At 33.6% G+C, this 14002-nt stretch overlaps 1 protein-coding gene across 1 annotated transcript in view; it reads right to left on the bottom strand.

The window, feature by feature from the left end:
• FAM13A (family with sequence similarity 13 member A) overlaps window positions 1-14002 on the bottom strand; it is a 247805-nt gene that overhangs the window by 224163 nt on the left and 9640 nt on the right. Inside the window, exon 2 of the mRNA XM_011356296.2 lies at window positions 3338-3527. Coding sequence (XP_011354598.1) covers window positions 3338-3527 — 190 coding nt within the window. The remainder of the gene's footprint in view (window positions 1-3337; window positions 3528-14002) is intronic.

The following is a 14002-nucleotide window of genomic DNA, read 5'->3' as shown; positions in this document are numbered from 1 at the left end:
TTACTCTCATAAATTTACGATATTCTCTTATAATTTGATTTCAAGAGATATGAGTTAATCATCACAAAATATCAAGTTAATAATGATTTAGAAATGAAAAAATTATATATAAGCTAAATGACATCTACAACATTGACAGCTACTTTTCTGTACGACTTAAATTTTTACTTCAAAATAGTATGACTGCATTATTACAAACTAAATATGCCAGAAATCAGAATTTGCCTAAGTGGCACACTGACCCAGAGAGTAGTATAACAATACGTAAGCATATTCTGACACCTGGTGGTGAATGGAAAATCCTACACTACTTAAAACAGCATATTGCACAGTATCTTCATGCTAAAGAGAAGAAATTCGTTAACACTGTCAGCAAGATAGTTCCAAGATAGTTATTTTAAAATAACTAAAGTTATGATATGCTTCATAAGATTTTCCTTTGAATCCAAAAAAATGTATACGTATAATTTTTCTTTTTTATTTAAGGGAAAAAAGTCCAAAGTCTGTTTAAAAGGCCTTGATAGAGGCCTTAACAAAACCTCTCTGTCCTAAAATTCCTTTATAATGATAAAGAGGTTCTCTCATGTCAAGTTAAGTGTCTATGTTTAATTAAACAAATTATGACCACAATATCTACCTATGGTTAAACTATATGACCAATCATGCCTGTATCCATTCCTGATACAGTGCCTACTCATAAGTGGACAATAAATATTTGTTGACTTGAAAAACAAAACTACAAAATAACTAAATAAAACTAATTGAGGTATCTTGCCCTTAAACTTTATACCACCCTTCAAATTTACAAAGGCTTTTTTGTTTATTAACATGATAATTTCAAATACAGTAAGGGGCTTCTGATTATCAACACAGTAATTAACTACACCGCCTTTCAAAATATAGGGCAGGTACCCTACCCTAGCTTGTAGAGTCAGGATTCTGATTCAGTAGCTCTGAGGTATCACCAATGCATGGGTATTTTGAAAGGTTCCACTAGTGATTCTACTTCACATTCCTAGCTAAGAATGACTGATTTTGCCCACTAAAACATTTAGTTTGTATTACCTGAATATACCCTATTAGAGTATAACTAAGAGTATGCTAAGGAAAAGTAGAAGAAAAACAACTCCTAATTCAAATTTTACCAAAATTTTCATACAATGATGGTGTGAATATAAACTGGTTCAACTCTTACAGAGTTAATTATAAATGCACATATCCTTTGACCTAGCAGTCCACTTCTAGATAGTCAGTCTACAGATATATTCATAGTGCTTAAAGTAACATATGTTAAAAGTTAGTCCCTGAGTCTTTGTAGACAACAGAAGCCTGGCAAGAATAGTGCCCATCAGTATATGATTGCTTAAAGAAATGATACAGATAGTCAAACAGTATGTATGGGGGAAAAAAATTAAATGAATAAAACTCTTTATACCATATGGAACAATCTCCAAAATACACTTATGTAGTTTTGTAAAAAGATTCATAACAGTGTGCATGGTGTGCTATATTTATATTAAAATGAAAAAAAACATATGCTTATATATTCATCAAATATCTTTGTCATAACATATCAGAAATTAGTATAGTGATATTGTTTCTGAGAGTGAAAATGAATGGTCAGGGGGCTAGGTTTGGAGGGAGAGACTTTCTGATATCCTCCTGTATTTTGAATCACAGAAGTATATTAACTATTCAACAATTTTTTAAAAATTAAAAATGTAAAATAATTTTACATAAGCATAACCCCAAGTGGCTATTATTCAATCATTCTTGGAAGAAAAACTGGAACATTTGATTACACCAAAACCAAAATATTTTAGGTGGGCATATTTTAGCATACAAATGAATAATACGGAACAACCCTATTTCACAGATTAAATGAATTACCTAGAAATCCATTTGTATTGAAATCAGTAGGAAACAATTTAATCAACACTGAGTGTGTCAATGAGTTCTGTCAAAGCTCTAGCATAATAACATCTGGCTTCAAGATCTTGTTGGTCATGCTCCCATCTTCCTGCCGTGTTGTGTTTGGCACCTTTTCTGTTTAACTTAAGCAAATCAGAGTTGTTCTATAAGAATCTTGCCCTTCTACAGCTTATCTTCCTCTAAAATCGGGGAAATAAACACCTACAAGGTAAAAATGCAAGCCTGGCTCTTCAGTTTTCAGAGCAAAATATCATTTTGTCATCTACATACCTAGTAACTGGAGCAAACAGCTGTTTTTCAACACAAAACACCTGACTTTCTGAGGTATGAACTGTCTGCCACACAGTCCCTGTCACAAGTCAACACATGTTCCTACAGAGGAACAAATGCACCGTGTTTCTCAAGCATTTCCAGTGAAGGATTTCTTTTGGCAGGGGGATTGGATTTCTAATCGTGGGAAGATATGAGGCCTGAAGCAAACTGCAAAGTACCGAACTTCTTTGAAGTCTCAAGTCTTATCTTTAAAAATCCCCACAAATTTTATATTCTACTCAGCAATAAGTTTTGTTTAAGTACAGAAATGTTGTTTTAGTACAGAAAATGATGAAAATTCCAAGTTTTCCCTCAGAATATTTTCTTCCTCAAATTTTTAAAAGTATTTATTATATAGATTGGTGTTCTCTCATCATACTGCCCTAGTTAAAACCATAAATGTAGGGGGTATGGAAACATTCTCTCAAATTATCTGTTTTAAATTCCTATTTTAAGAAAAATTATAAAAAAAGCTATAAGGCAACATGGCTCTCAATAATGAAGAGATATAATTTACCCTTTTATAATGCAATGTACTGTTACTCTCCAATTGTTTAATATGCTTAATTTTATCACTCCAAAAGTAAATAACTCCCGCCCCCAAAGTAGGCTATATATCACCTTTTTTGGTATCCTCACTGAGCATATGAGGGCGATCAAGGCATTCATTAAGCTCATGACTGACCTTAGCTGAGAGAGATACCCCAAAAGTATTCTATTACATTAAAAATGATTGCCTATCAGTCGAAATGTAATGAATCAAGAGAGCTCAGTAGTAATATCAGAAGTGTATTTTAGCACTTAAAACTAGGAAACATTCCAAACTAGAAACCTCAATAAGTGATTGCTCCATGGTAAATTAAATTAGTATTGTCAAAATAATGTTAAGTAGTAATTATACTTTTAACATCCTTTTAAAAAAGAAAGGGAATATCCTTTTAAAAGGAAAAAGTATATTTTGCAATAACTTCATATTTTAATTAAGGTGTTTTAGGTAATATTTCAATCATATTTTATGAAGTAATTTACACAGAAACATTCTCCTCATAGGCCAGAACTGTAAAAAAAACAATTAAAACAAAACTTGACTTACCATGCTTTGTCAAGTACTCCACTATATTCCCCACAATAGCTGGAATGCCATTCTCAGTGAGTCCCTGCTGTTGAAGGTCTTGGAGACTAACTCCAAATAACTTTTTATACGTAGAAGTCCTCTGCTCATTTAGTGGCACTGCCACTATCTTTTTCATGTCTTCTTTCAGCCGAACAGTTGCTTTACTTTGCTTAAAAGAGCGTAAGAAAAAAGAGCAGTCAGTCATATTTACCACAGGAGGTTGCATGGTTACGACAGAAACACCTGGATTAAAATGTGTTTGGAGACAGATAGTCGTGATCTTCACTTATTTTTACTTCAGCTCAAAATCTCTCACATGTTTGCTCTGTGTCACCAATGGCGCTCACTGATACCACGGTTAAAAGGAGTAAAAAATAATGAGAAATCTAAAGCCACAACTTAACTGTAGCTAAGAGAGGGAGCAATGCACTGCAGTTACTAAGATATAGTACTACAGTAACCAAGGGGTGTGACTCAGAAGTACCTGGTTAACAGGCAAATAAAACATTCATAAGAATGCTGAAACTCTATGCAGATCCTGAAAAAAATAAGAGGTTTCTAAAGTCAAAAAGTTATTTTAACTAGCTTTAATTTGAAATGTTAGAACAAAATCTATAAATGTAGAATGAACATGTCTCATATTTGATTACATCTGTGAATATTGGTAGTATTTTGGAGCACATAAAATCAACTCAATTTTGAGGTTCAAAATACGATATCTCTGATTGAAACAGCAACATGTCAGGTAGTCACAATTTAAAAAGTTTCAACAAGACTGTACGTATTATAAAAAGAGAATGCAGCTTACATTCAATTAACTCAAGTTACCAACACAATGAAAAATCCATACAAATTTGTTTCTTTCACAGAAATTTGTCTCCCAAGAAAGTGTTTTAAAACAAATTTTAATCTGGTTTCATGTAATTAAATGTGGGATTTTTTAAAAGCTTCTAGCCTAAATAAATGGTATGTATTTGTAAGTCTAAACACTGAAAAGAAAGGTGGCGAAATAGAAACAATTTTATTTGGGGATAGAGGCAGCAGATTGTAGGAAAAAATCACTTAATTAAAGAATGAGTGTAAAAACTAACCAAAGTGTAAATATTATAAGTATAAGCTCATGTAGCTGTTACAACCCAAAAGTAGAGACATTACTTCCATTTTAGAATTGAGGAAACAAAGATCAGTGTTAATAGTCACAGAACTAGTAAGAAGAAAATTTTATTCTGTTCTAAGTCGTTGCTCTTTTTAATTTAGATTTATATTAATGATATAGTGCAATCTGCACATAATTGTAGTAACAAACTATGATAAATGCTGTATGTGATCCAAGACAATTATACAAAGTTAATTCTATAATCTTGATTTTGAGTAGCGTCCCTGTAATGTAAATTTGATTTTGAATTTTATAATCTACAGAATCAGACCAACTTCCATTAAAATATTTGCATCTTTAATAGGCCATATTTGAAAGCCAGATCTACTTAATGAAAAGTCGGCAAATGTAAAGTTACAAAATAGACTTAGTATGTATTAATATTATAGATAAGGCATAGTGTTAGCTACTATAGAGTAGTAGTATGGGCAATAACTATGATTTCTGTTACCAAGGAAATTATGAATTTATTAAGTCAAATTTGTAACATCTAATTTTTTTTTTCTTATGGGATTAAAAATATATTAATCTCCTTCAACTGAACACATGGGAAATTTCAGTCAACCAGGTACATCTGGTGAGTAAGCAGCCAAAAAGTAACCAGTATTAAGGAAACTTTGAAAAAGTCTCAAATATAGCATAAAAACAGCTGAGCATATGGGCTTAAATTATACAAACTTTATCTTATATTTATTTTATCTTCTTACAGCATAGTAGTTTAGAGCACGCATTGTCGAACCGAGCTTCTGTTTTGAATCTCATTCTAATGTAATTGAACCTTGGACGAGTCAATTACATTTTCCCCACTTGTGAAATGGGGATACTATGAGTTCCTATATCACAAGAATATATGAGGCTGAAATGAGTTCATCAATAAAAATGAGAACAGAGCCTGCCATACTCAGTAAGTACCGATTGTTATAACCGTCATTGTTATCATTATTCTTTTCCTTCCAGAAAATTACTGATTTCGTCTTTAAAAAATGTAGAAATACTTAATTCCTACAATGTTTGTGTAGACTGCAGGCTGCTGTTTGAGATGGCTGCATGGTCAAGACGTGTTTGGTTAGTAGACAGTCTGATGACCTAATTATTCTCCATATGTCTCTAATCTCTTAAAATACGACTTTGGAATGATAAAGATAAAATAATTTTGTATTTATGTATCAGAATTCTTTTAGTTTTTATTAAAATTCTCAATTTTTCTTAGAAATTTGTCTACATTTTAGTTTAAAACCTTGAACCAATATTCTTTCCATTTATAGTCTCTGATCTGCCTTCTGTTCTTGAGTCAGAATTGCAGACAGTAAGTTGTGTCTCCTGTGAATAGTGTAAATAAGCAATCTTGGCATTATGGCTTAGAAAGTTTTCAAGAGACATGTAATTAACCTCACATATTTTGGAGTGATTGCAAATTAAACTACCTATTTCCTCAATATAGAGCCATCGTACATAGCAAATTTATATGTAATCATAGTAATAAAGGAACATCTGATTATTGTTTTTAATTGGTAAAATAATTTAGGTTAACACTTTTAAAAACATAAATATTGTTTAAAAACCACTGCAATTAAACAAAACAACTATATTTTCAGAGACATCTGAATCAATTCTTCAGTGGCCAAAAAATACATATTATAAAGTTTTGCTCATCTAGCCTACTTGAAGGAGCCCACTAACAAGACACAATATTAATACTAGTAGTTCATACCTAAACTACAATACTACTTCAGTAGTTTATACCTAAAGTATTAAAGATATATAAAAGCTTAGAATAAATATAAAATATCCTTTCTGGTAAGTAATAAATATTTATGAGTCCCTTAGTCATGAAAATATAATTGCGGAAATGAAAATTCCACATTTAAACTAAAATTCCATTTAAACTGAAATTATTTTTCACTTATACAATGATTACACCACTACCTCTTTATAAACGTCAATATCTACAGAATTTTAGCTTCTCATCAAATATACATCCTACCTTTCTTGATCTAATATAAGCCCAAAATAATAACAATGACTAATTGTGGTATTTTGTGTCAAAATTAACTGTTTAAACTTTGGTTTGCATATATTCTCATACTTGAGTATTAAACTGCACTTTATGGGGTGTGTACATGTGTAAAAACAATGAAAAGACAGAAAGGGTACCTTAAGGTTTTACTGCTAGAACAATCCATAGGGATCATTTAGTGCTTCTGCTATCACCTTAGGAATAAGGAAACAGGGCCCGCAAAATCTGTAGTAAATCAGTGAGAAAGGGCTGGGCCTAGAGCCCATATTTTCTGAATTGTATACCAATATTCGTTTTTATAATTAAGTGCTGGTGACCTTGTGTTTCTAAGCCTTTGTTTTTGATAGCTAAAAACACCACGCACTAGGGCTATAGTAAATCTGTGCTGGTTTTGGGCCACCGAGTCTCCACATCTCCTTTTTTCTAATAACAAATTCTGACTGCCAATAAGATAGAAATTCAAGTTGTCAGAGGGTACACAACTGTACCCTTGTCGTGAAGAGTTTCGATAAGACTGCCACTCAAAATGACTGCCTTGCCTTTAGCAAGGCTAGGCTCAGGGTCCCCACCAGGTAAATCAGACCTTTTTTATTGCAGGCCACGGAAGCTTGAGTGGATTGTCACAAGGACAGAAAAATGGCTGGAGCAAATTCCAGCTGCAGCGCTCTCACAAGATGGTTAGATTAACTAACCATCAGATTAACTCTTGCCACCTGCATCACCAAAGCTGCTATGGTTCTTTAGCTGCTCTTTCTGATACTTGTTCCTTAGGTATTCCTTCCAGGTGGTGAGCCATTCTATAAAGTTCCAGGAAGGTTTCTTTGTGCTTAAGTTTGCTAGACTCCATTTCTGATCTGTAATACACACACACCCCTCTGATTAATAAAAGTCCTTTTTAAAAATTAAGAATTATCAGTGCAAAAAAAAAAGAATTTTTAGAAAAAACGAAAATTTTTTCATTTTCAGAATGATGACTACGGCTAACTTTTATGGAGTGTTTACTGACTACGTCAGTCACAGCTTCAGATGGTTTCACTCATTAAATCCTAATAAAGAAATATTAAGAAGATACATTTATAATTCCATTTTACAGAGGCACAGAGGAGTCAAGTAATGTGCTCCAGGTTGCACAAGGATGTAGTGTAGCAAGGAGTCACCTGAGCAATCTGAGTACAGAGGACACATGCTGAATGTTGTCTCCAAATAGGAAATGGGGTGAATCAAAAAGCAAATGCGGGAGAGTCCAGTGCATTTGCTAGAAATAAAAAACAAAATTCTTTTATGTGTTTTTTGGTCTCCTTAAAATAAAGATATGCTCAGAGACAACATCAATATTTCTGATATTAGAAACTAAATAGAGAATACTTTCATCGATCTAGTAAATAGCCTGGAGTTTTATAATAGCTAACATGTATTGAGTGATGCTTTTGTGCCAGACTCAGTTATAAGTGCTTTAAAATTAACATCTAAATCTTAAAACAAACTAATCAGTAGGTACTCTTACTATTCCCACTGGGACAAGAAAACTATGGCACAAAGAAAAAGCAACTTGCTTGTTTACACGACTCGAAAGTTTTAGAGCTGGAATGGAAATCCCTGGTGCTCTGGCTCTAGAGCTTGAGATCTTAACCACGGCGCACCACTGTTTCCAGACCCTTCGGTATTGGTGGCTCGATGAGGGCCCAAGGGGAACAACATTATTTTCAGCTCTCTGTTTGCAGAGTGTGAAACAAAATCAATTTTACACTACTGAAATCAATGACCTGTATTTCCTTAAGGCAATCTTCCAAGAATTTAAATACCATGAATTTAAAGTACTTTAAAGGGCAATCAGATTACAATGCTGGTTCAATTCAGTACTGTGCACTTTGAAACTCTTTGGAATTGGGGCTAGGACTAATAAATCTAACCAGGAATGTGTAGAATAGAAAGCCACTTAACCATCAAATAAAAGAGGTGCAAAGAAAGCACAAGATGAACTGGAGACATTGTTTTCCACAAAGGAAATGATCAAGAACTAATGGGGCATGTCAAAAAGACCCACAGGCCAGCTTAAACAGGCTCCTACTGGTCAAATTAGACAGCTGGGACACCAGGAGTAACAATTATAAGTGATTATAACATTGTATAAATAAAAATCCCTGAATCTACAGTGATACCAAGAAGAATGAAAGAATTAAAAAGTAAAGATCCTCTTTAAAGAATGCCAAAGCTAAAGACATAATGACAGAATCAGAAAATCGCCATTTTCTAGAAATCATATAACAAATGATTCCATCAAGGATTATCAGTGGATACTAAATCAGGTGAAAGATTGTTGGAGAACAGAATTTTCACAGCATCAAAGATCACAAGCTATTCACAAGGGGAAAAAAATTATCTTTACGATTGATACTGGATGTAATCACCTTAACTCAGAAGATCAAATTTATCATTAGTAATCATGAGAAGAACTGACATTATGTGCTCCCGATGTGATGCAACGTGCAGAACATATCATTTATCAAGTATTCTTGCCACAAATGTTTAAATCGATTCTATTCTAGCCTTTAATTTAACGTATAGTTTACAGGAAACACAGGAGCTAAAAGAATAAGTAAAAGAGATCCTGTAAGGAAACAATTAGACAAATACAGAATGAGGGACATTCTAACATACGACTGGCCTGAATTCTTCAAAACATCACTGTTATGAGGGAAAGACTGATTCTAGATTTTAAAAAATTAAAATACACAAGCTTCAAATATATGAATCTCAACTGGTTTCTGGTTTAAAAAACAAACAAAAGATGTTATCTCTTTGGGACACCTGGGGACATTGGAATATTTGTTGCATATTAGATGGAATTATTCTAAATGTTTTAGGTATAACAGCATTGTATAAGAGCTAATTTATTCCAGCTGTAGTGTGTTCCTATTGAGATAGATGCTGAAGTAGAGAGTGTCATGTCTTCAAGTACTCTAAAAAATTTCAAGTACAGTGTCTATGAATGTATGTATATATGGATGTATATGCTCCACATATACATAAACAGACAGAGTGGGCATGAATACAGTAGAATGCTAATTTTTAAATCTAGTAGACAGTATATGGAGTAATCATTTTACTATCCTTTCAACGTTTATGAATGCTCAATTTTAATTAATAAAAATGGGAAAAAACCTCTCAAAGAGACTCCCTACTAACAAAGAGTAACACCATTTCTGACAGCACACTGCAATTAAAAAATTAACAGTAGCTATTATGGTACTATTCTTATATAGGGGCACAGACGACATGTTAATCTGGATAGGGCTAGATCCTTGTGACAGACTTCCATTTGAAACTAGGGTACTGGAGTTTGAACCCTTGTTTTGACACTGACTTCTTAATGGGAATGTCAGCCTCCTTGGTCAAGTGTGTAGATCTGGAGAGGGGCTGTGACAATAGAGAAGGATGACCCATGGCCTGTGTCCAGCCACATTAGCTGAGTCGACTTGGGGATCACTGGGAAGACAAGAACTTTAGCCAGATCGCCCTCTCATTCATCCTGCTGACCTTATAAAAATTTTCATCTACACCAAGACTGGGACCGCATCTTATAAAAAAAATTCATGTACACCAAGATTTGGTTCTCATCTGTTAAAAACTGCAGTAACACTTTCCCTCTCCTTCCTTACTAAATGAACTGATTTTGTTTGAGAGAGTGGGACCAAAGCATCCAGTTAAAATACACCACCTTCCTTGCAGAACATCCTTCTAGATATGGATGGTCATGTCTAAATTTGGCCACTAAAATATAAATGGAAGTTGTTAGAACCACCAGAAAAACTCCCTTAAAGGAGACTCTCAGTCTGCTTCCTATACCACTGCTTTTTGCTCAGATCACAGACGTAATGCCCAATAGTCATGTTCTGACTATGCAGCAACCCAGAAGCTAGAAGCTAAGCTGTAAAGACAGTAAAACGGGATGGGGGGGGCGGAATTTGCTTCATGATGACATCACAGAGTCTGTCTGGAATACCTATCTGTGGATTTCTTTTATATGGGGGGTGAAGGGAGTCACATTTTTCCAATAATACTGTCAGAATCTCAAGAATTATTTACTAAACATATTGCTAAATCAAGCAAATCAGAAACATTCTATAAATCAATTTTCCCAAATGCAGTTCATGAATTTTAAAACTCAAAACTCTTTGTTGGTATCTTATTAGTTATCCTTACATAAACATTTTGTAGCTTTTATATATTATCTATATGCATTGTAGATCTAAACAATGGTTCTTAACCTGGAATCCATGGATAATGAATCCATAAAAGTACACAAAACATATTTTTAGAAATTATAAAGACACAAATAAATAGAAAGATAATCCATGCTCATGGATCAGAAAAATCATTATTGTTAGAATGTCTATACTACCCACAGCAATCTACAGTTGCAATGAAATCCCTATCAAAGTAATGGCATTTTCCACAGAGATAAAACAATTCTAAAATTTCTATGGAACCACAAAAGACCCCAGGTAGCCAAAGAAATCTTAAGAACAACAAAGCTGGAGGAATCACTCTCCCTGACTTTAAATTATATTACAAAGCTAAAGTTATCAAACCACTATGGTATTAGCATTAAAAACAGGAACTTTCCACGTAGGGAGCCCCAAAATAAACCCATACATATATGGTCAATTAACTTATGACAAAAGAGCCAAGAATACACAATGCAGAAAGGACAGTCTCTTCAATAAATGATGATGGGAAAAGTGGACAACTACTTGCAAAAGAATGAATTCTAGGCCACTAACACCATACATAAAAATTAACTCAAAATGGATTAGAAATTTGAATATAAGACCTAAAACCATAAAACTCCTTGAAGAAAACATAGGCAGTAAGCTCCTTGACATCGATCCTGTCAATAACTTTTTGGATTTGAAACCAAAAGCAAAGGCAACAAAAGCAAAAATAAACAAATGATCCTACACTAAACTAAAAGGTTTTGCACAGCAAAGGAAATCAACAAAATGGAAAGTCAACCTACTGAATGAGAGAAAAACAAACCCCAAAACAAAATGAACATCTGATTTAAAAATGGGCAGAATAGACATTTTAAAAAAAGACAGAGAGATGGCTAACAGGTACATGAAAAGGTGCTCAACATCACTCATAATCAGGGAAATGCAAATCAAAATCACAATTGAGATGTCACCTCACATTTGTTAGAATGGCTATTTTCAAAAAGAAATAACAAGTGTTGGTAAGGATGTAGAGAAAATGGAACTCTTGTAGGAATGTAAATCGGTACAGCCACTATAGAATACAATAAAGAGGTTCCTCAAAAAAGTAAAAATAGAACTCCATATGACCCAGCAATTTCATCTCTAGGTGTTTAGCCAATGAAAATGAAAGTACTAATTAAAAAATATATATGTACCCCATGTTCTTTGAAGAATTATTTACAATACCCAAGACATGGAAACAAGCTAAGTGTCCACTGATAGACGAATGGATAAAGAAAAGGTGTGTATGTACATACACACACATGCACACACATACACAGGAATATTGTTTAGCCATAAGAAAGAATGAAATCTTGCCATCTGTGACAATATCAATGGCCCCTGAGGGCATTCTGTTTAAGTAAAATAGTCATATAGAGAAAGATAAATACTATATGGTCTCAATTATATGTAGAATCTAAAAAAAAAAAAAAAATACCAAGCTCATAGATACAGAGAATAGATTGGTGGTTGCCAGAGGCAAGGGGATGGGAGGTGGGTAAAATGGGTGAAGGGGGTCAAAGGTACAAATTTCGAGTTATAAAATAAGCCATGGGGATGAATGTCTGGCATGGTGACTACAGTTAATAATACTCTACTGCATATTTGAAAGCTGCTAAGAGTAAATTTTAAAAGTTCTCATTACAAGAAAAAAATTTGTAACTACGTATGGTACACATGTGAACTAGACTTGTGGTGATCATTTTACAACATATACAAATATCAAATCATTATGTTGTATATTGAAAATGTTATATGTTAATTATACTTCTATTAAAAATCAGAATCTCAAGATACTATAATCTGAAAAATTAAGATCTGGGAACTTAAACACTCACTGAAATTAAAAGTTAGATTTAATTAAGATAAAATTTTTATTTTACATATTTTATATTTTAAGTGTATACTTAAAAATAGATTGCCTTGTATCACGCTTACAAATAAGTTCAACTCATTTCAACTTAGACTTAAAACGATTAAAATGAGAAGTCTTTATGTTATTTAGTAGTATTGAAATGTTGAGAAAACTATTAAAATCAAATCCAATAAAAATCTGGTGAATGTTATCACTTCTCCTGAAACCACACACAGATTAAGAAGGGGATGAAGAAAAGTAACAGAAGATAGAACAGCTGCAAACTCCAATTTGTATGTAAGTGCCGCTACAGGTAAAGAAGGGGCAGGAAGCTTACCGCAGACATCGCACCAGCACTGTGAGAAGTCTGGAGAGGACCAGCAGGCGCACAGCAAAGGAAGGCATTTCGCATGTCTCACAAATATTTATTATCTGCAACTACGCTCTGAGAGGGAGCTTAACAGGGTTCAATTGCTTAGTGGAAGAAGAGAAAGGTGCAGAAAATGCTTACGAAGACCCTGAGGGGGCAGATATCAGAAAGCACCAGAAAAAGACCACCTAATAGTGAGTACATTACCTTGAAGGGCAAGTTTATGAAGTAAAAACAGTAGAGCTCTTCTGACCCAGGTTACCTATTGAAAGGCAAAGGAGAGATAGGCAAAAAGGAGTCATTTAAGAAAATCGTCCTTTTGGTAGCAACAGAGGGAGTCTCAGGGCTGTGAAACCTGAAAAGCTACCTTGGCACCCCCATCACTACAACCCAATGGAATCTCTTGCTACTGATACTACAAAAATTTATCTCATTAGAATATGAGTAAGAAAAAGGAACATAAACGGCAACTATATAGAGACAGTCCTTTAAAAAAGTATAAAAATGCATCGTGATTTGAAATAACTCATCAGGAAATGTTGCCAAGAAGCAGATGGAAAGTGTAACCTAACAAAAGAGAACTAACAAAAGTGAATAAGGACACAAAAAGCACAGGCAATGTAAACAAAAGATAAACTGGATTTCGTCAAATTAAAAACTTTTGTGCATCAAAATACATTGTCAGCAGAGTGAAAGGCAAATCACAGGAGAAAATACTTGCAAATCATATATCTGATAAAGTATTAATATACAAAACATGTAAAGAAGTACCATTCAACAACATAAAAAACAAACCCACTTCGAAAATGGGCAAAAGATTTGAATAGACATTTCTCTATTAGACAACATACAAATGGTCAATAAGCACATGAAAATATGCTCAATATCATTAGTCATTAGGGAAATACAAATCAAAACCACAGTGATATACCACTTAACACCCATTAAAATGGCTATTAGACAACATACAAATGGTCAATAAGCACA

Source organism: Pteropus vampyrus, unplaced genomic scaffold (assembly GCF_000151845.1).
Source record: "Pteropus vampyrus isolate Shadow unplaced genomic scaffold, Pvam_2.0 Scaffold25, whole genome shotgun sequence".
Taxonomy (NCBI): domain Eukaryota; kingdom Metazoa; phylum Chordata; class Mammalia; order Chiroptera; family Pteropodidae; genus Pteropus; species Pteropus vampyrus.
The sequence above is the reverse complement of the archived record's forward strand: the minus strand, read 5'-3'. Positions and strand labels throughout refer to the sequence as shown.